This window comes from Penicillium oxalicum, chromosome V (assembly GCF_001723175.1).
Source record: "Penicillium oxalicum strain HP7-1 chromosome V, whole genome shotgun sequence".
Taxonomy (NCBI): domain Eukaryota; kingdom Fungi; phylum Ascomycota; class Eurotiomycetes; order Eurotiales; family Aspergillaceae; genus Penicillium; species Penicillium oxalicum.
In genome coordinates this window covers 286,121-307,697 of record NC_064654.1, presented here as the reverse complement: position 1 = coordinate 307,697, position 21,577 = coordinate 286,121, and the positions used below count along the sequence as shown (strand labels likewise).

Sequence of the window (21,577 nt, the reverse complement as noted above, 5' to 3'; positions counted from 1 at the left end):
TCTTTATCTGAAGTCGATCGTCAATCTGATAAAGCAAAAGTCAATCTGACGGAGCTGCCCGTCAAAGGGGGAGGGCGCCGGGTGTGCTTATCAGGAATGTCCTGCGGATCCTACCGCAGACAACCCTCCACGCAGGGCAGTGAAATCGTTGTTAAGCATAGGTCTAGCTATAGCTCAGGTCATCAGTGACTACAAGCCGACCGTGTTTTCATGGGAGCCAAGATCTTACGGCTTGGCCCAATTCCCAGTGAGCAAGAAGTTAAATCCAGGGCTGGTACCGAAGCCCCTACATGAGAAACAAGCCTTCCCGGAGGATACGTACAGAGTGAGATTTGAGTCTCGTAACATTTGCCGTCACGACCAGGAGGAGAGTACCAACACACTCCAGCGCATTAACACACACACCCCCTCTCAGGTCAAGGTGATCCGACTGTGGGTAGCGCTTTTCTTTGCTGGCAAGGCTCATGAAAGACTACCTGGACTGCCTCGGGCCGATGGTGCATCGCGGTCAACATCATAACTGATGGATATCGTCCACATAATAGACTGAGTCAAGGGCCCATGGGCGCAGGGACGAATTTGTTGAGTATTGCGAAATGGCGAACTGATGCTCTAGTTCTCGTTCAACGGCTGATCAACCGTTGAGACCATGGAACTCGAGCCTCGGTTGGGTCAGCCTTCAAGGTGTTCCCCTCGACTCAGGTCTGGACATGGGATGGAGCTCGCTTTCAGCCCACTGTCTGGAGTCCCAAGAGCTCCCTGCGTAGGGCATCAATCGTAGAGGTGTTTTCTGCCCTCATTTGATCAACTCACTCAGAAGGATGAATCAATCCTCCGCTCCCCCCCTCTCTTTTGCGTCGGAATGACGCCGCACGCGGTGGCTCGTCGGGTGGGAGAGTGGACTGTGAGTTACTGAGGTTTCATAGACTCCGCCACTACGCTGGTCTCGATATCATGGAGTATGTGTATATGGATGTCCTGTAGGGTCACTGTGACGCACGGTGGGGACCGTGCGATGGCGCGTCAAGCAACGGGCCCCGACCGCGGAGGTTGTTGAACTTCGGCTGTTTCTTATTCATGTGACACCTGAAATCTGGCGGGGGGTCCGATCAATCACAGGAGCATGCATGGTAGTCAAGCAAATGTCGTCACTTCAAGCGTCAGAGCGTCGAAATTTGCGCAAAGTATCAATCGGGCGGATGGAGGATTCTGAACAGGCCTCTGCGGATCTGCTTGTCCAGCTTCGCAAGGGAAGGCGTCCTGCCAGTATTGTACAATACACCATCTTATTATTGGGGGAAGCTGTGAACATGCCACATGGTACATGGGGGTACTGGCAGTCTCTTAAGTCGCTCCATATAATGGAGGTACCGCCATGTACCGGACCACTCTCTGAATGCACAGTTGATGGCAAGGTTGAACGGTCTAGGCCTGAGAACAATCTTCAGATCACGTGCTCCCAACGAAAGGCGGACCGGCTGGCATTGGTTTTCCTCGACGGAAGGCCTGTTCCGTTTCAGGCACGGTCGGAAAAAGGTACAGTGCAGAGTAAGAGGACGCCGAGGGATGATCGTGCAGGTCAGACAATTGACACCACAGGATCTTTCATGTCTCACCAGCAGTCTTTCCCGAATTCCACACAACCTGGAGGCCTTCTTCCATGGCCACACAGTGAATCAGCTACCGAACAATCCCAGTCACAACCACATCGGTTCCGAGCGGGTCCGGGACTCAATCGGGTTGCAAGGAGAGTTGGCATGTTGCGTCTTCTCGATATTTTGCCACAACCGGTTCATTCCAAGGAAGCCTTCCCCTTTAGGCTTGGGCTATCCGGCGCGGCCCCGTCTTACTCCGACGGCAGCCAATCAACTCCGCCGGCTCCACGGATTAGACTCCATTTCGCCTCAGGCCACAAAGCGTTGGGGCGGACCCAACATCCATATCAGTCATCGATGGCCAGACTGAAGGGACCTTGCCACTGACAGACAAGAAAAATAAGGGCAGATCGAACAGGACAGGCCGTGGAAAGCAAAGGCGTATGCTGATCGTCCTGTCCGAGAGGCTCATTTCTTCTGTCTTGCTGAGTCCCAATTCGACACGACTGGCAGACCTCGGGATCTTGTGATTTTTTTTTATCCTTCTCCTAGGTAAAGAGCCCGTCTGATTCGCCTTGCGCCGGGCTTCCCCATACATCTGTTGGCGATCAGGACCCTACCATCCCCAACGTTGGTCTTCGGTGGGCCCTTTGTATAAAATAACCAACGCTTCCCCATCCCTACCTGGTGAACTTTTCTTTTGGAATCGATCACCCTTCCCTTCCACATCCTCTTCGCACTCATTCACGACACACACCATGTCGGCCAAGACTGAGTCTGCTCGCCCTCGGGCGACGGATACGAAGAAGGTTCACATTGCCGATACCGCCATGACCCGTCAGAACTGGTACAAGCACGTCAACTGGTTGAACGTGTTCCTCATCATTGGCATTCCGGCCTACGGATGCATCCAGTCTCTCTGGGTGCCTCTCCAACTGAAGACTGCCGTTTGGGCCGTCGTCTACTACTTCTTCACTGGTCTCGGTATCACCGCAGGTAAGCATGCCATCCCTCTTAACACTGCCGTGCCGCCCCTGTGAAAACGAGTTGGTGGGACTAATTCTGGATGGGCTCTAGGTTATCACCGTCTCTGGGCTCACTGCTCCTACTCCGCTACTCTGCCTCTCCGCATCTGGCTTGCCCTTGTTGGTGGTGGTGCCGTTGAGGGTTCCATCCGCTGGTGGGCTCGCGGCCACCGTGCTCACCACCGCTACACCGATACCGAGAAGGACCCTTACTCCGTCCGCAAGGGCTTCTGGTACTCTCACCTCGGCTGGATGGTCATGAAGCAGAACCCCAAGCGTATCGGCCGTACCGACATCTCTGATCTGAACGAGGACCCCGTTGTCATCTGGCAGCACCGCAACTACTTGAAGGTCGTCTTCGGTATGGGTCTGATTGTCCCCATGCTCGTGGCCGGACTCGGCTGGGGTGACTGGTTCGGTGGATTCGTCTACGCTGGTATTCTGCGCATCTTCTTCGTCCAGCAGGCTACCTTCTGCGTTAACTCCCTGGCCCACTGGCTTGGTGACCAGCCTTTCGATGACCGCAACTCCCCTCGTGACCACGTCATTACCGCCCTTGTCACTCTCGGTGAGGGATACCACAACTTCCACCACGAGTTCCCCTCGGACTACCGCAACGCCATCGAGTGGCACCAGTACGACCCCACCAAATGGACCATCTGGATGTGGAAGCAGCTTGGCCTCGCCTACGATCTCAAGCAGTTCCGCTCCAACGAGATCGAGAAGGGTCGCGTCCAGCAGCTCCAGAAGAAGATTGACCAGAAGCGTGCCCGCCTTGACTGGGGTACCCCTCTTGATCAGCTGCCCGTCATGGAGTGGGACGAGTACGTGGAGCAGGCCAAGAATGGCCGTGGTCTCATCGCCATTGCCGGTGTTGTTCACGACGTGACCGACTTCATCAAGGACCACCCCGGTGGTAAGGCCATGATCAACTCGGGTATCGGCAAGGATGCCACTGCCATGTTCAATGGCGGCATCTACTACCACTCCAACGCCGCTCACAACTTGCTCTCCACCATGCGTGTCGGTGTCATTCGCGGCGGATGCGAGGTCGAGATCTGGAAGCGCAGCCACAAGGAGAACTCGGAATACGTTCGCGACGAGATGGGTCAGCGTGTCATTCGCGCTGGTCAGCAAGTCACCAAGATCCCTGAGCCTATTCCCACCGCGGATGCTGCTTAGAGTTGTTGAGATCGACTGTCTTGTTTTTTCGCTTTAAACACTTTCTGCATTCTTGTGGGTCATGGCGGCTGCGGCGTTTTTCGGGGGGGCGTCTTTCCCGGTCCCGTCGTTCAGACGGACCTAATTCTTTTGTTTTACAATTCCCTTTTTTTTTTTTTTTTTTTTTTTGAAAAGCGATGGGTCTTTGAAATAATACTTCACGAACTAGAAATGAACTTGCAACCATTGGCTTTCCACCTGATCTTTTTTTTTGGAAGTGCTCAACGTACTCGTAGATTATTCGGCAAGCGCGTGTAATTACGCATGACGTAGCTGGACTGCCGGCATAGAAGGGACTTGACTAAGTATTCCAACGACCCGTTTTGCGACAGTCATGGCCGCTACCCGCACCGGCCTAGCTTCTCCGGGCTTTTGTCAAGGGGCCTGCATCGCAGGACACAAGACCTGTTGGCTAGATAGAACTGAAAAGTTTCAAACAGGTTATAGTTAAAGCGGCTTCGGGCCAACCCTCGACTTATGTAGCGGCACCCCTTTGGGACTTGCAAATGGTCCTTGGAGCCTCAATTTCCGCCAAGACTGCTCGGCCCGTATTTCCTTGGCACTTACGAAGGACTCTTCGGTAGGCCATTGATAGCGGTTTGTCCACTTGCGGACTCTTTCACTCCCGCCCAACTTCAAAAAATTGAAGTGTTTCAAATATCTTGTATTTTTTTTAAATCCCAACATCTGTTATTTGCAGATGTTAGATGCTCTTGTTTGATCAGATCGTCTGGTAATTATAGCGGATCTATCCTCAGATTATAGACGACAGAATGACGCCTTACAACCTTGCTATTGTAACCAGTCGGCCTCCGAGGGGTGTGTCCTTCAAGCGACATTGAAGACTCGCTTGCACATATCAACTCCGGCTGAAGTCTGAGTTGTGGGCAGACCACACCCAAGGAAATCTTGAGAGACCAGGTCTCGAGTCTTTGAGTTATGAGCCCCTTAGGTATGGACTAGTCCCATATGCAAGTCTTGCAGTGCTAGGGCTCGCGATGAAATCTAGCAGCTAGGTCACTAGTTGTTTTGCTTTTACATAGATCTATGAAATTCTGACCAAAAAAATTTTGTGCGGGACAATCGATGAATAACCTCATTGCGATCAAATCATGCCCACACTCCGGACATGGGAACAAGTACCCCGTAGAGCTCAATCCGAAAATGCCACGTTCTGGTACATGTCTCCTTCAGGCACAAGGCGGTCTGACCTTTGCAACTGGTTCGCAAGCCGTGAGGTCGCCCAGGTCATAATCAGGTGGACTACCTCGTCAATCTGAGCAGATGTATTATCTGCATGCATTACTAGTCGAACCCGTTCCTTGTCTCGGGGCACGATGGGGTAAAACACTGGGTTCACCTGATACCCTGCACTCTGCATTTTTCGCGCAAGGCTCGATGCCTGGCCAGGCTCCGTGACGAGTGGAATAATTGGAGTCAGAAAGTCTCCTGTGCGCCACACTTTTTCAGTTGGGAGACTGAGTATGCCGCTGAAAGCACATTTTGCCCAGGTAGGATGCCGAGTGAGCTTTTCATAGAAATTGCTGAGGTTGTTTTGCAGGCGCAGGCGACGCTGTTAATTGTTTCAGTGAGAAACTTTTTGTCTCAAGGGACCATGCTCATTTGAGAACCAACCTCGTCGCCCTCCTTGCTTGCCACGATGTTATACCCCCCTTTGACAGCTGCTAGACACGGGAAAGCCGGAGCGGTAGAGAAGATCAGGCCTCTCGCATAATTGATCAGATATGACCGCATGGTTTCATTGGTCAACACGGCAGCTGTTCATGAGTTATAGCCTATATCGTTTCAAATTGTCCCGAGAGCTCTGTAGATGAGACGTACCTCCAGTTGACCCGAGGCCTTTACCACACGTGTGTAGTCGGATAGAAATCTCGCTCTCGAGTCCATAGTGACAAACCAATCCTGATCCATTCTCTCCGATCAACCCATTGGAATGTGCCTCATCGATTGAGAATATCACATTACCACGAGGGAGAATTTCCTTTGTCAGATTGAGCATCTCGTGGATTGGAACGATGTCAGCATCCATGCTGTAGATGGATTCGAGGGCTATGAAAACTGTATGTTGTCCTTCTGCCACCGCCGGATTGGACTTGCATATATCCAGGAGGCACTCTCGCAGACATTCACAGTCATTATGAGAGAACATTCGCTTCGACGCTCTACCCTGACGCATTCCATCATGGATGCTCGCGTGAACGTATTCGTCATACACCACAAAGTCACCCGGTTGAGGAATAGTCGACCAGATAGCAACATTGGCCTCGTACCCAGACGGGAAAAATAATGCAGATTCTGCTCGATGAAGTCCGGCCAAGTATTCTTCCAGGTCTAGTAAGTACTGAGTTGTGCCTTCGAAGATCCGCGTGGATCGACTGCCCACTTCAAAGTCAGGATTCTTGACAACTTCATCGAGAAAAGCTTTGCGCAAAAGGCCTGAAGAGTTGAGAGAAAGAGTATCATTTGAGCCAAAATCCACCATTTTTGCACTTTCTCGTGGATTGACTGGCTCAATAAATCTTCCTTTCTGGCGGCGGATTTCCAGAATTTTGTCAAGTTTTCTGGTCAATGGATCTCCAGAGTATACCGATCTACACTCAGCGAAGTAACGGAGCGTAGCTGGTCTTTGGAAGATTTGTCGCGGGAAAAAAATTTGGTTGTGTCGACCCAGAAACAACTGAGTCCTGGATCGAATGGTTTGAGAGCGTGTGAAAAGCATGGCAGTGACAAATAAAACTATCAGAATGATATCACCTATATTTTACTCAAACAATCTTTGAGATATAGCCATGGGAAAGAACCTTATATATGATGTAGTTCTGGACGATGATCTTGTGAAGATCTGTCTCCGCTAGCGCTTTGATCCGCACAGCATGATATCATTAGGTCTTTCAGAGAAGTATCATATGGTTTTGGCCGATACAGTCGTGGATACTGACGTTTTTCAAAGAGGCTCGTGCGATCGGCCTTGATCGTATCACTGGGCTAAAACAGGTTCTTCACAAGTAACACGACGTCAATTTGGGGATGTGTGGCCTCGGAAATACCCTCCAGTCCAATATACGTGTGCCATACTGAGTGCCATGACCGCTATCCACCGTGGGCAGCCTTTTATGCATGACTACCTGATAGCAGAATCGGCGGATGGGCCATGGGTTAGACAACATAGACTTTTACCTCTACGCCATAGCAGGGCGAAGATCATCTGACATGGTAGGAGCCGAAGGGAGTGAATCCAAGTGGTATTGCAAAGGTTTGGTGTAGATTCCACATCCGTCTTAAGAAGATTCCGGCTGAGAGATCACCAACACACGGCGATACAAGTTGAACATCAATTTCATCATATCACACAGTAAAGCAGTGTAGATAGACAGTAAGATTGGAGAAGTACGTGAGATTGGTTCTGTCGAATAATAAGTGTCAAATATCTTCATCAAGATTTTCAACGGGTCAGGGCTCCGCCAAAAGTTAGAGGAAATCATTTGAGTGAACGGAAAGTGAGCCGACGTCTTGGAGAATCAATCAAGGTTCATCGAGCACGCAAAATGAGGAAATAGAGGCACATAACCAGCAAGAAGCATATCGTGCAAACTGGGCCTGATATCCTCAACATCTTCAAAGCAAGTTTGGGGGGAAGGGGTGGGCACAGGGCTGTCACCTGCAGGCTTGGCTGTTTTACGTGGCGATCCACAATTCGATGTAGCATTTGTGGACAATTTATCCAGTTTATAGTTTCGCCATAGGTCAATATACAGCGAAGCATTTCCGAGCTTTGTGGCCACCTAGTTCCGATTCTGACGTTCTCAAGTATGTAGCAGTGAATAGAGCTCATACTTCGGGGCTCAGGAGAAGATATAAATCCAAAGGTCCCTAAGGTTGAGGTGGTAGTACCGAGCAAGTTGAATCAAATCATTAGACAGCCTTCTACCAAACAACATCTTGCAGACTTCACTTGATCTTGAGATCTTTACACCAATTGACACGATCATCATTTTCATCAGTGCTTAGAGTCTCTTCTCTTCAAATGGATCAAAAAGTCATTGAAAGAGCGCGGTCTGCTCCCGAATCAATTGCTGTGATTGAGGATGACCATGTTTTATCTTATAAAGATATGATTCTTCAATCTCAGGGCTTGGCTCAAACACTCGATCAGAACAAGATTGGGCGGGAGGAGCCAATTGGCATTCTTCTTCCCCCTGGAGTCAATCTGGTGGTTGCACAGCTCGCCGTGATATTTGCTCGAGGAACCTGCGTTCCTGTGGATCCTGCAATGCCTAGGACTAGGATTTCGCGCATGTTTCACGACATTGGAGTCAAACGCGTGATTGTCGCCGCGCAGGGCGTCGAACGAAGTGATCAGCGGGTGGAGGGCATGGACTACATTACTCTCCAAAGCACCCCAGCATCTGATGCTCATTGTAACTTTGACGATGAGTTAGCATCTCCTGCTATTCTGAGCCCGGAGCATCGCACTCACATTCTCTTCACGTCGGGCTCTACGGGAAGGCCTAAGCCGGTCCAGATTAGGGCTCAAAACATCATGCACCTGGCCAACAAGACCCCATTCACCCCATTGAGTCCAGATGATAGAGTGACACATTTCAATAACCCGGGGTTTGACCTTAGTCTCTTTGAGATCTGGGTGACCCTGCTCTCTGGAGCCACTGCCGTTGCCATTCAAAAGACCACCGTCACTGACCCTCCCCGTCTCAAAAGCTTCTTGGAGCATCAAGGGGTAACGGTGATAATGCTCCCTGTAGCTCTGATGGAGATCCTGGTTTTCGGAGAGCCTTCTATCTTTCAAAGTTTACGACATGTCATGAGCGCAGGGGACGTTGCCAGTGTCAAGGCAATGCGCGCAATGTGTAAACCGCCGAAATATCTGTGGAACACATACGGCCCGACTGAATGTACCACACTTGCCACGGCGATGCTGGTGAGCGAAGAAGAACTGAAACAAGACCGGATCAGCATCGGTCGGGCAGTGGGTGATCTGAATGTCTACCTCTTTGACCAAAATTTGCAGCCAATTCGGGAAAGTGGCATTGAAGGAGAAATATGCATTGCAGGACCCCAACTCTCAGCAGGGTACTTGAATATGCCCGCCAAAACTGAAGAGTGCTTTATACATCTGGATCGCAGTGTCCTGAACGTTCAAGAGTCTCCGGGCAACATCCAAGGATCTGTCCGCTTATACCGAACGGGGGACTATGCAAAGTGGAGATCAGACTTGAAATGCTTGGACTTTTGTGGCCGCCGGGATAGACAGGTCAAGCACGGTGGCTTCAGAGTTGAGCTTTCCGAGGTAGAGGCTCACTTGCTTTGCCACGATGGCGTCGAATCGGCGGCAGTGGTCCATGTTCCTTCGACCGTCAACAATGGCGTATCCTTGCTTGTGGCATTTGTCAAAACAAATGGTCAGCAAAACATCAAGGTGGAGTCCATTTTGGCATTTGTCCGTGAGCGATCGCCATCGTACATGGCCCCGGATTATGTTGAGCTAGTCAAGGAGCTCCCGTTGACCGTCAACGGCAAGGTAGATCGACAAGCGCTTCAAGACCGCTATACGGAATGGAAGAACAACCAAGATCACCAAACCCATTCAGCTCAGTGCCTCCACACAGCCGGAGGTCTGACCACGAAGGATGTCATTAAAAAGTTATGGAAGCAAATCCTTCCGCAGTCGCACGTTTCCGACCATGACGACTTTATTGAGCAAGGCGCCAACTCTTTACAAAACGCGGCCTTGATCTCTCTGATTCGGAGAGATCTGGATTGTCATATCTCTATGGAGCAGTTCCTGCAAAACACCCGACTACGAGATCTTGTTTCTCTGGTCGATAACATGACCTCGACAGTCTCGCCTGCCCATGCAACTGATGAGACTCGAACATGAATTCGAGACGTTGGGCTTGTCGACAACATTGAGACAGTTGTAGACTGGACAGCTCACAACGAAGGTCATGTGTTCTTGACTGGCGCAACCGGATTCGTTGGCGCGAATCTTCTACGCTACCTGCTGGACATGCCAGAAGTAAAGCAGGTCGCCTGCCTGGCGCGAAGACAAGGTTCGGTCAATGGGGCCGATCGCATCCAGCAGACACTGGAGCGATATGATCTTTGGCCAACCTCATTGACGCTGATACAAAAGATCATGGTGTTGGAAGGTGACATAATAGAACCCGATCTTGGGTTGGGCACTGAACGTTTCACCTGGCTCACGAATTGGGCCTCGGTCGTCTTTCACCTGGGTGCGAAAGTGAACTTCTGTGAAACTTACGCCTCTCACTACCCTTCAAATGTTGTGGGAACCAAAAATGTGCTACGAGTCGCAGCTTTGGGCAAGAGAAAATCTTTCCACTACATGTCCAGCATCGATGTTTGGGGGCCCACGGGGTTCATCCTAGGCACACTCCGGGTCCTTGAAGATGATCCATTATTGCCGCATCTGCAAGCCCTTCGATATGATTTGGGATATTCGGCAAGCCAATGGACAGCCGAGCAAATGGTCCGGCGCATGCGAGACCGGGACCTTCCCGTCGCCATTCACCGTCCTGGGTACATCATCGGGGACAGCAAAACCGGCGCCTTGAATCCAAATGATTTCTTCTCGCGGCTGATCATGGGGTGTATCCAGATAGGCGCTTTTCCGGATCTTCAGCAGAACCTGGAATATTGCACTATCGACTATGTCATCTCGGCCATGGTTCACATTGCCTCGTCGAATCGTAACCTTGGCCGGTCCTATAGTCTCTTATCACCGGATCCTTCGGCGTCTATTACTGTCCGCGATACCTGTCAGGTGATCAATGATGCTGGTTATCCCGTCAAATTGATCAGGTATTCCCAGTGGCTCTCCAAGGTCACTGCTGGGCAACTTCCGGATGGGCCTTTGGCTCCCTTGATGCCCATGTTTGAGGAGCGCGTTCTGGGAGAGTTGACCCGCTGGGAGGCGAGTCAGAACACGCCCATCTATGACTCAACCAACGCCTTGGAGGCTCTCAAAGATCGCCCAGATATTCAGTATAAGCCTCTGGACCCCGAACTTTTGAAGCTGATCATTTCGTTCTGGACTCGGAAGGGATTTTATGATGTCTGATATTAACTAGAGATACCTGTCGTCGATGCGATCTCAATCTTATCGAAGAAGTTCTATTTTTCCGCAATTACCAGGCCAATCATTTATTTCAGTACTTTTAAAAACATGTCAATACTCGCAATGTAGTCAATTTTTCCTCGGCAATATAAAGGTATGAGTGCGATTTATCGAGGCTGATGCCTCTCATGCTGTTTATGAGATTTTGCGCAGCCTAAACCCCTCGATAGAGAATCACCACGCGCGGTACACGTTACTCGAAACACATTGATTAAAAGACACAAGTATCCATTCATGTCGGGACATGGTCTTTTTGGTCTGCAGGAGGATATCAATGGAAGTACACAGTCTTTTATTTTGCAAGGCCGTCTCCATTATCGACGGAAGCTTACTCGCTCTGGATTTGCAAGCATGATGTCAGGCAATGTAACACTGCACGCTTTGGTATGTACTGCATGATTGGCCACGTGCATGAAATGGAGAGAAACGGCTAGTCACGGTTCAATTTCCGCATGGCCATGTATCGACTGCTAAGGTCATTCCCGATGTATGGATCCTGGTCTAGTATCTACTGGTGTTATCAAGTCGAGATTCGGGCGAAAGAAACCAGGAAATCGCCATAAATAGTTCACATTGTAGCAATCAAGTTTTTCGAGTCATCATTGATGGCACTGCCAACGAAGGCGCCCTCGATCATCTATGCATATTAGCGGGAAATTGTTAGTCGAAAACAGGGCGTAATCTCCGAGGCCTCAAAGTTTCTAACGGAATGAGCAACATTGTACTTGGTTCAGTTTCAGACGAATATTTTGCGCAGTGCGATCTGACGTCCGGGGCGAAAGAACCAAGACCTAATCTAAATAGGTCAATCCTCCTCGATGTCTCGCTTGTAACTAGTGAGGCTGCAGGTCTGTTACCCATGGGCTTTTTTTTGATTTTTCAATGTGTGCATGACATCCTCTTTTAGTGAGATTCTTCTCTCGGTTCATGGTAATTCTTTTTGGTTTTGCAACACCAATTTTCCCCCCAGGGTGCCATGGCAAGTAAGGTTCTATCCGACCTTTTTAGCTGCACGATTTTTAGTCTGCGGATATCAAGAGCATGAATCACATCGGGAAGCCTTACTATTATAGTCTCTAGGCTTTCTGTATTCACGGGTGGAGACCCAGATCATCAGTCGTCGATATCGATGGCAATGGTGCATTTGCTATACTCGTGGAGTATCTTATGGCTATTTCCTCCAAATGTCCCTGCAACTGTGGTAAGCGTCCAGCACTGCTGGTAAGAAAACTGAGCCTCACATGCCGAGCTTACATTTTCCAAATTTCGTGTTATTGACCGAACGCATGAGATGTAGCGCACGGCGCTGTGCCCAACCCGAGGGGGTGCCGAGATGCACTTATAGAAATGTCGGCATCGATTTCTCTCGACCTTCTCATATTCATGTTGAGTCCATCAGCTAGAAGGGCAAACCCCCGATAAGCTAGCTCTCTTGGGTACCTGATGCGCATGAGGTAGTCACGGTTGGATGGATTTGAACGCCAAAGTGCGCAGGCTGAGTGGAAGGAGGTTGATCTAACTAATAACCTTAGGAGCAAAGTGCTTGCTAGCGCACAGCTGGATATACGATGCTGACGGAGCCATCTTTTTACATTCGGCTCTTCGGTTGCTATCCTGCAAACGGAAAGATGACATCTTGACCAAGTTAGTTTACGACCCTTGGGTTATATTCCCCTCTTAGGAACTCCCGTAGGGCATTAGTAATTACTGTTGGTTACGTCCACGTCTTCAGTCGCTGTTGGTGCTATATGTATTACCTTAATCTTCCACGGATGCGAAGCCACCAATAAGCATGTATCTTTCAGTAATACTGTATTGACTTTGGGTCGTGAATTTGACTGCACCCTTGTCCTGTAGAACGTTCCCCTACCGAGGTCAACGTGATTGAGTGATGGTGGGGAAAGCATGAAGAAGTTGGAGAAGAACACTGATCAGTGACTGTGTGGATCCACTCCTGCCTCAGGCTTGAAATACCCCACGCCTTTGTCCGATATACTGGACGCGGGACTCGTTCCATGTGAGACCCAACCATCCTTCTCCACCGCAGTACCTCCAGTACCTCCAACCCCTCTTCCTGCTGCTGCTGCTGCTCCTCCACGGACCTTCTCTCCGCCCAGCATAGCGTTCACCGCTCGCCTTCGTTTCTTCATCCTCTTCTTCGCCATCCTCACCGTGGCGCCCCTTCTCCGTCTTCCCGCCCGCCTGTCTTCTGTGCTGGGCCACTTCCGCACTCCGACACCTGTCTACTACCGATACTTGACGACTTCCACCATGGCGCCCGCTTCTCTACGGAAGCCGCCTCAAGCTCCCCCCGTCTTCACAGCGACCCCGCAGTCCGTCGTGGCCGATGCGGAGCGTCTCATCAAGACCTCACGTGCCGTCCAGGACAAGGTGGTGGCCGAGGTGAAGCCCGAAGCGGCCACCTTTGCCAGTGTCCTGGGCCCCCTATCCCGGAATGAAAACGAAATGGCCTTGGAGTCACACATCATCGGCTTTTACCAGGCAGTCTCGACGGACCAGAAGCTCCGTGATGCTTCATCCAAGGCCGAGGAGTTGATGGATGAGTTCTTCATCGAGTCTGTCATGCGGGAGGATGTCTACAAGCTAGTGGATGCCGTTTTGAACAAGAATGAGACTTTGGATCCCGAGTCTCGTCGACTCCTCGAAAAGGAGCACAAGGACTTTATCCGCAACGGACTGTCTCTGCCTGCCGGGGAGAAGCGTGATCGTTTCAAGGAGATCAAGAAGCGCCTGAGCACGCTGAGCATTGAGTTCCAGAAGAATCTAAACGAGGAGAATGGTGGCATTTGGTTCACTCCTGAGCAATTGGATGGTGTGCCTGATGATGTTCTGTCGGGCCTGAAGAAGGGCGAGGGTGAGAATGCCGGGAAGCTCTGGTTGACCTTCAAGTACCCGGATCTTTTCCCCACCATGAAGTATGCCACCAACTCCGAGACTCGTCAGAAATTGATGATCGAAAACGAGAACAAGTGCAACCAGAATGTGCCCCTCTTCCGTGAGGCTATCATCCTGCGTGACGAGGCTGCCCGTTTGCTGGGCTACCCCAATCACGCCGCATTCCGTATCGAAGACAAGATGGCCAAGACCCCGGAGACTGTGAACAAGTTCCTGGGCGACTTGCGTTCGCGCCTTACCGCTGGCGGTAAGCGAGAAATCCAGACCTTGATGGACTTGAAGAAGTCCACCGACCCCAAGGCGGATGGCCGGTACTTCCTGTGGGACCACCGCTTCTATGATCGCTTGATGCTGGAGAAGGACTATTCACTGGATCAGCAGCTCATCGCAGAGTATTTCCCCTTGCAGACCACCATTCAAGGTATGCTGGAGATCTTCGAGGAGCTGTTTGGATTGGCGTTTGTTGAAGTAGTCGGCGAGGATCGTGCTGCCATTGCTCCCACGGGCAAAGGTGATGATATTGTTTGGCATGAGGACGTGCAAGTCTTTAGCGTGTGGGACGATGAAGGCGAAGGTAGCGGCTTTGTTGGCTATCTGTACCTCGATCTGTTCCCTCGTGAGGGCAAGTATGGCCACGCTGCCAACTTTAACCTCCAGCCGGTAAGTTGACACTCGCTCTTTTCTTTTCCTTTCTTCTTTTATGTTTCAATTTTTTTTCTTGGCGAATGCTCCGTCCAGTGGAGCTTGGCTGATTGACATTGTCCTTGTCTAGGGCTTCATTGACGCCGAAGGCAAGCGCCGATACCCCGCGACTGCACTGGTCTGCAACTTCACCAAACCTACCCCCAAGAAGCCCTCCCTCCTCAAACATGATGAAGTGGTTACTCTGTTCCACGAGCTGGGTCACGGTATCCACGATCTCGTGTCCAAGACCATCTACTCCCGCTTCCACGGCACCAACACAGTACGGGACTTTGTGGAGGCTCCCAGCCAGATGCTTGAGAACTGGTGCTGGACGCCTTCCCAGCTGCGCGCCCTCAGTCGCCATTATTCTACCCTGTCCCCCGAGTACCTTGCCGGCTGGCAAGAATCCCAACAGGCCAAGAGCGGCGGTAAGACCGCGACGGCCCCTCCGTCTGAGCGCATCCCAGACGACGTCATCAAGAGTCTGATCTCCACCAAGCATGTCAATGATGCCCTCTTCAACCTGCGCCAGCTGCACTTTGGTATCTTTGACATGGCCGTCCACGAACCTGCCAGCCACGAGGATGTCAAGGCTCTGCCCGTATCCGCCACCTACAACCGCCTCCGCCGAGAGATCACGCAGATGGACGGCCCCGAAGCCCTCGGCGCCAGCGATGACTGGGGCCATGGCGAGGCCACCTTCGGCCACCTGATCGGCGGATACGATGCGGGATACTATGGTTACCTCAGCTCGCAGGTCTACTCGACTGATATGTTCTACACCGTGTTCAAGGATGATCCCATGAACAAGGAGCATGGTCGTCGGTATCGTCACACTGTTCTTGAGAAGGGTGGTAGTCAGGATGAGATGACTACTTTGACGGAGTTTTTGGGTCGGGAGCCACGGACCGATGCTTTCTACCAGGAGTTGGGACTTGCTTAGGTGCAATTTACTCATGGTACGTATTGCGTAATGCGTACTACCTAGTCACCGGTTGACTGTGCGTCTATCTGAGCGTTTGATGGATACATGCGGTCGCGAAGTAGACCGCCTCGAATCTTGGTCGAGTAAATAAGTTTCTCTTCAGCTTGAATGGACGAAGAATGAAAGAATTAAACAATAAAGAATATGTGGAGTGTTGACCTTTTAACGTAGTACTACTTTTTCAGGCGCAGGCCCTGTCTCCGCTTCTCAGGGAGGTCTAAATCTGTAAGCAATTTACTCGTGTTTGTTTACCTTTTACGCTGAAGGCTTGGGATGGGATATGTTGTGGGATCAGAGTCTAGAGAGACTAAAAAGAATTTCAAGCGACGGCTGTCGGATTCGAACCGACGCCCCCGAAGGGAATTGATATCGAGGAAAATTCGAGTCAATCGCCTTAGACCACTCGGCCAAACCGCCATTACTGAGTATTGCCACAATCTTTGCATATATATAGCAAAGTAAAAATGTGAGACTCGTGTCCTCATGCACACAACATGGCACTACCCTGTCAACCGTATGTAGTCGAGAATACTAACACTGGACAGTCAGGATCCGCGAATAAGCACTCTGTAGACTATACACATTACTCATTTAAAATACTGCACCTGCACCAAGCTTCTCTGCAAGAGTGGCCAGTAACCTTTATCGTTCTGTCAATCTCTTTGGTTCTCACAAATAGATCATGTATCTTGGAGCTCGTCTTGGAACCTGCTACCCGCTTCCACTCCTGCAAGCCAACATCTACCGCTCAAGGACTCAATAGCCGTACTTGAACTTCCAGAAGATGAACATATTTTTCCTCGGGTAATATGTGTTGCCCTTCTTTAGATTTCATACCATGTCTATGATGTAGCGCGGGCGGCAATTTACGCACAGTTGTACATGTACACGGTATACAGGAGCAGCCGCGGCGTCATGGTACGGCCTGGGATCGGACCACCAGTGGGTATGAGCCTGGCACCACGATTGTGACGAGTTTTTTTTTTTTTTTGAAAAGGGAATTTTCTCAAGGCTGGAGACTTGCTTGTCTGAGAGTATAGGTAAGCCATAGGCTAGGACGGTAGATCATAGTGAATTGAATACGATGTGCTTAGGTGGGGTATCTGAAAAGTAGAAAGAATATGAGCGCTACGCCTGGCTACGGAATGGATCTCCAATCGACACATACGTGGACGAGACAAGAATCCTTTTAGGTTTTGGTAGGGCTATGACTATATCCATCAAGGCGGGCATATATATCACGCTCCCTAGCTTGGTATTGAAGTATCTACGCAGTCACGTAGGACGCACATAGTGTACAGGCAGGTTGGGTATCAAGCAATATTTGTAGCCTTGTCTTGCGATATCATGATTGGTGATGTCCAGTCAAGAGAGAGTATACAAGGAGAGTCAAAACTCCGATGAATAGTTGCCTAGGACATGCTAGGAAAACAATTCAACCAGCTACGTGGATGGTGAGGACCTTTTCGTGATACTCGTATGAGATGCAATCGAAACTGCATTAAGCTGTACTTAAAGTCCAATACCCAAAATTTGAGATCCAAGTGAGCCACAGAACGCAATTTAGTGAGCGTTTGACACTAATTTACAACACTGCGTTCTTTCACTCCGCGGACAGCGATGATGGAAGCTTTTGCGGTTGAAAATACCGCGCGCCGGTCAGCGATATTGTGTATGATTCTAGTTTTGAATCGAAAATAATGTTACATAAGCAAAAGGCGGTTTGGCCGAGTGGTCTAAGGCGATTGACTCGAATTTCCCTCGATATCAATTCCCTTCGGGGGCGTCGGTTCGAATCCGACAGCCGTCGCTTGAAATTCTTTTTATGCTCTTCGGACTCCATCTCTTTTGCCGGTGATTCTCTAGAATTCCTTCCACAGCGTGCAAGCCCCATATGCTTGATTTGCGTGTGCAAAGCTGTTGTATTCCAGAATCTAAAATGCAGTTGCGAATGATGGTTTTTGATAGTCTCGTCCGTGCCATGACAGTTCGATTTCCATCGCGCAGCGCTGTCACTGTGGTGCAAGTCCAATCTTGCAAGTTTGTCGAAGAGGACGTGTTCTGGATGAATTCGCTAGGTAAATCCCCCCCGTGTACGGGTAAGGCTTATCCTCAAGAAATTGTGCGTGTCAGGGTAGGGTGGACACTGGACAGTACTCGGATTATAGGTCATTTCTAGGAATCAGAACTTTACCAGGGCAAAATATTGCAGCATAATGACTCGGTATGAATTTTCTGACAATTGGTGTTCAAACATAGTTGTAGGAAATTATGTGTAGACATCATTTTGTGTAAAAATTTTGGAGGGGGAAAACAGATGGCTGCAAAGCTCGTTCCGAGGCAGGGGAAGCACAATTCACTATTACAAGGCAATCTCAATGTGCCATCCGCGTTCAGGATCTAGCTCATTGACACGAGTACTGCTTACCCTAGTGAGAATATGAAGTTGTCGGTCGAGGATCTATTTCGGTGCTATTCGAGCACCTCACATATCTCGATCATAAATTCGTACGAAAACTATCTGGTCCCCCCCCGGACATGACAATTCCAAAAGGATATTAAACGCCCAGAGATTACACGACAGTGGAAGAGAGATATCGTAAATTTTCCACCATCGGTTCCAAGTAAAGCCCGGAAAAGAAAGAAAAAAAGAAGTGAAGGAAGAAAGAAAAAGAAATTATTCATGACCGATCAACAGTCCATTCGACTTCATGCTCCACCCGAATAAACATCGGTCCCAAAAACTCCTCTAGATTCTCCCTTTCCTTCCGACAGCGATCCGACTCGGCTTGAGCCACGCACGATGTGAGGCGTAGTTCATCGTCGTGGGAGCGAAATCCCAATTCGGGTTTGTCGTCAAGGGTGTCGCTCATTTGACTGCGACTGCGAGTCAAGCTTCCGCTACTGGTGCCGCCGCTGTTGTTACTGATGCGCGATCGGAATTGGTTGATGTGGTTCATCTGTTTACTGTGTCGTACTCGGTTGCGCCAGTAGAGGAGATGTTCGGCTTTCATGAATGACTGGACCAGGGGTTGAAGGGCCGGTAGGCAGGCGCAGATGATGCCTAGGCAGGGTTCTACTGTGGACCAGACGTAGACGTCGCTCATGTACCAAGTGATGTCGACGGTGTTCTTGAGGAACGTCAGGTAATGAAGTCGTACGATACTGGCAACACACACACTAGAAGGGAGGGATTGCATGTTAGCCAGTCTGCGAGGCAAAAAAAAGAGAAAACAATAAAAAGGGGGGGAGTAGAAAGGAGACAAAGACATACAATACTCCAATGAAGAAGAGACTGGTAATCATCAATTTCTGCGTGATTCTCATGTGGAGATTCCAGAATACCGGAATCGGGATGAGAAGAATCAAGAGATCGATGACAACGTTGGCAGCGGCGTTTCCAATGTAATAGTCATAGAAGCTGTATCGGAAGTGTCCGGCGTCAAGATCGTAAGTGGAAGTCCAGAAATACGAAATTGGATCACAGCTGGTCAAGAGTGCGATCATGCTTCCCAAGGTCCACCCGATTGTCAAGAATAGGCAGATCCAAATGGTGGTTCTTCGCCCGAATATACGGCGATAGAAGCTCAGAATGCACAGCTTGATAAGAAAAAGTTCAAAGATGTAGATGAGAAGATAGGAGAAGAGAATCTAATCGGACATGTCTTGTCAGTTACTGCCAGTTTAGGATTTTTTTCCTCCTAGTCTTTTCCTCGTCTCCATTCGATTGAAGAATGCCCACGCGGCGGATTTCGGATGTACCTTTTTCATCTTGACCATCGCACCGATTTCGACAAGCCAGACATGCTTACCCAGCCCGTAATTTCCGGCCACCAAGGATGCGGCAAGTAGAGCCAGCATGGGAATCTGACCAGAGACACATTAGCCGGTGAATGGGTCGATGTAGCGATCCATCGTCCTGATGGGAAATGACCTACCAAGCTCACGGCAGCCAGCCACTCGTCTGCGAACGGCCTTGCATTTTGGCTAGTAAACCGCATGACGAATCTGACCGCTACACAGATCACCGCGACAATCGAGATGGAAATGACAATCGCATTATCTTTCCAAGTGCGATTGTCCCTCGGGTCCACAGATGCCGGTGGTGGACCGAGGACGGCAACAATCGGTGTATGCAACAGTTCATCCATGGCATGAAGGCAGCCCAGAAGAATCTATGAGTCTATGACAGGGTGGAGGCATAGAACAAGTCCAGCACTTGTTTTTTGTTTCCTGAAACATGGGGCACCTCGTCACTGTTATTATAACGAGAGACACGCTACCTCAACCGGGGACGCCTCACCTGTTTGACAGCCCATGCTCTCTCTCTCCCCCTGGTCGAGTGATGAGTGTCGGTCGGTCTCTCCAAGGATTGGTTGAGTCTCCTCTTCCCCCCTGTTGGCAGCCATCGTCCATGACTGTAGATGTTCAGTAGATCGGCTGGCCCCCGACATGATGCATGGCGGGGAGGGGGGTTGACTTTTTTTTGTTTTCTATGTTTGGTTACAAATAGGCCCCATGGATTGATTTGTCAAGGATTGACCATGTGCGATTTGGGGCCAAACACAGATTTTCTCTTTGGGTCTTAGGCTCAGGCTCACGATGATGGTCTCTTACGCCGCTCATATCATTTGATCTACACGATGGGTGAGAAGACCCACAGAACAATAATCAGAATAATCCACGTTGGAAAAAAGTCGGGATGGGGGGGGAGTTTTTCATTTGATTCAATGTATGGATACTCAACGGGACGAAGATTCTTTGAAAAAACAAAAAAAAGCAGTGTCAAATTCTGGCCCGGTCCTTATCGGTTTATCCAGCAAAACAAAACACATTTGCTTGGAATAAAAGAGCTGTCAACTGTGATCGCAATCTCAATCCATGGGCAAGGCTTCACTAGATCCGCAATGTGCTGGAGACCGACGTAGGAGGCACTGGTAAACCACTGACGAGCCCTATCTGATTCATGGCGTCAACAAGGGCGACCCTCCCAGATTGGACCAATCTCTGTCCATCACGGCCTGAAGAGTGGCAAAAAAATAGTTATTCTCATCCTCGCACTTGGGGGTGGGGGCCGGGGCGATCTACAGGTTACCATGAGAGTTGGCCCCCGGTGTGAGTGTCGCAGAATGAATCTTGACGGAAGCTCTACGAACTTTAATAGGTTTCCGATGCTGTACGAATTACTATTTCCAGTAGTTCTCGAACGGTGCCCGTCCAAGGTCCAACGCCCTGACGTATAGTACGCTGGTCGAGTACGCTCTCACGCGAGATTACGTTTCTTCTACGTCCCAGGCCCATTTTGATCCTTCTGCCCCGGAGTTGTGAGCACCCATGCGGTCGCCCCAAGGCAAGAGAGTTTCACCTTTTGTGCTAGCGATGGGTGCAAGAATCTACACCGGAGGAGGATAATGATAAAAAAAAAGCAAAAGTTGAGGAAGCAGCTTGAGATTGGAGTGACAAATTATTAGCTGTACATTCTCATAGACTCATGCACGGTATCGTGCCGGGTTCATCTCCTGGCATGCAATCTCCAGCAACGTAAAATGTGACGAGTACAGTCTCGGTTCTCCACTGCTCGTTTTACCTCGTGGAGTGCCAAATCTCTCTTGCACCAACGAAGTCCGGACAGAGTCAGTATCCTGCGTTCTTGAGACGTTGATTTTACTTGCAAGACTCATACAGGACTCGATAACTGTGCATACATGGAGACATGGAGAGCTCTATCAAAACTGGGTGCGATGAGCCAAGTAATCAGACAGATCGCTATGATAAGCCTGGAGAGAGCGTCTTGCGACCAAGTCATCGTTCGACGTAAGAACAAGCCACATGTCTCTGGAAACTCGCAAAAAAGATATTCCATTAGCGCTTGCACAAAGGAAGAACGCAATGCGACTATAGGGAAATCTTCATTCCCGTCAATGGGTTAATAGCCGCAATGTCGAGTTGCGCCCTGCATCTTGTCATTCCGGCT

The 21,577-nt window shown here is 49.9% G+C and overlaps 7 protein-coding genes and 2 non-coding genes across 9 annotated transcripts; 6 read left to right on the top strand and 3 right to left on the bottom strand.

The window, feature by feature from the left end:
• Nucleotides 1-96: 96 nt before the first annotated feature.
• POX_e06237 (uncharacterized protein) lies at nt 97-520 on the top strand (the record flags this gene model as incomplete). Its single annotated transcript, XM_050115061.1, has 2 exons — nt 97-178; nt 249-520. The coding sequence occupies 2 exons, from the start codon at nt 97-99 to the stop codon at nt 518-520; spliced, it is 354 nt and encodes a 117-aa protein (XP_049967521.1).
• Nucleotides 521-2,353: 1,833 nt separating this feature from the next.
• POX_e06236 (Acyl-CoA desaturase) lies at nt 2,354-3,802 on the top strand (the record flags this gene model as incomplete). The annotated part of the gene is made up of 2 exons (XM_050115060.1): nt 2,354-2,591; nt 2,673-3,802. 2 exons carry the CDS (start codon nt 2,354-2,356, stop codon nt 3,800-3,802), a joined length of 1,368 nt encoding a protein of 455 aa, XP_049967520.1.
• Nucleotides 3,803-4,994: 1,192 nt separating this feature from the next.
• On the bottom strand, nt 4,995-6,344 carry POX_e06235 (uncharacterized protein; the record flags this gene model as incomplete). The annotated part of the gene is made up of 3 exons (XM_050115059.1): nt 4,995-5,414; nt 5,477-5,619; nt 5,684-6,344. The coding sequence occupies 3 exons, from the start codon at nt 6,342-6,344 to the stop codon at nt 4,995-4,997; spliced, it is 1,224 nt and encodes a 407-aa protein (XP_049967519.1).
• Nucleotides 6,345-7,886: 1,542 nt separating this feature from the next.
• POX_e06234 (uncharacterized protein) lies at nt 7,887-9,758 on the top strand (the record flags this gene model as incomplete). Its single annotated transcript, XM_050115058.1, has 1 exon — nt 7,887-9,758. One exon carries the CDS (start codon nt 7,887-7,889, stop codon nt 9,756-9,758), a length of 1,872 nt encoding a protein of 623 aa, XP_049967518.1.
• A 129-nt stretch (nt 9,759-9,887) lies between these two features.
• POX_e06233 (uncharacterized protein) lies at nt 9,888-10,961 on the top strand (the record flags this gene model as incomplete). The annotated part of the gene is made up of 1 exon (XM_050115057.1): nt 9,888-10,961. One exon carries the CDS (start codon nt 9,888-9,890, stop codon nt 10,959-10,961), a length of 1,074 nt encoding a protein of 357 aa, XP_049967517.1.
• Nucleotides 10,962-13,289: 2,328 nt separating this feature from the next.
• POX_e06232 (Saccharolysin) lies at nt 13,290-15,561 on the top strand (the record flags this gene model as incomplete). Its single annotated transcript, XM_050115056.1, has 2 exons — nt 13,290-14,594; nt 14,707-15,561. 2 exons carry the CDS (start codon nt 13,290-13,292, stop codon nt 15,559-15,561), a joined length of 2,160 nt encoding a protein of 719 aa, XP_049967516.1.
• A 366-nt stretch (nt 15,562-15,927) lies between these two features.
• Nucleotides 15,928-16,020, bottom strand: POX_tR112. Its single transcript has one exon. It is a non-coding gene; the product is annotated as a tRNA-Ser (tRNA).
• A 1,300-nt stretch (nt 16,021-17,320) lies between these two features.
• Nucleotides 17,321-17,413, top strand: POX_tR139. The gene has a single exon. It is a non-coding gene; the product is annotated as a tRNA-Ser (tRNA).
• Nucleotides 17,414-18,284: 871 nt separating this feature from the next.
• POX_e06231 (uncharacterized protein) lies at nt 18,285-19,754 on the bottom strand (the record flags this gene model as incomplete). The annotated part of the gene is made up of 4 exons (XM_050115055.1): nt 18,285-18,783; nt 18,878-19,254; nt 19,366-19,470; nt 19,542-19,754. The coding sequence occupies 4 exons, from the start codon at nt 19,752-19,754 to the stop codon at nt 18,285-18,287; spliced, it is 1,194 nt and encodes a 397-aa protein (XP_049967515.1).
• Nucleotides 19,755-21,577: the final 1,823 nt, after the last annotated feature.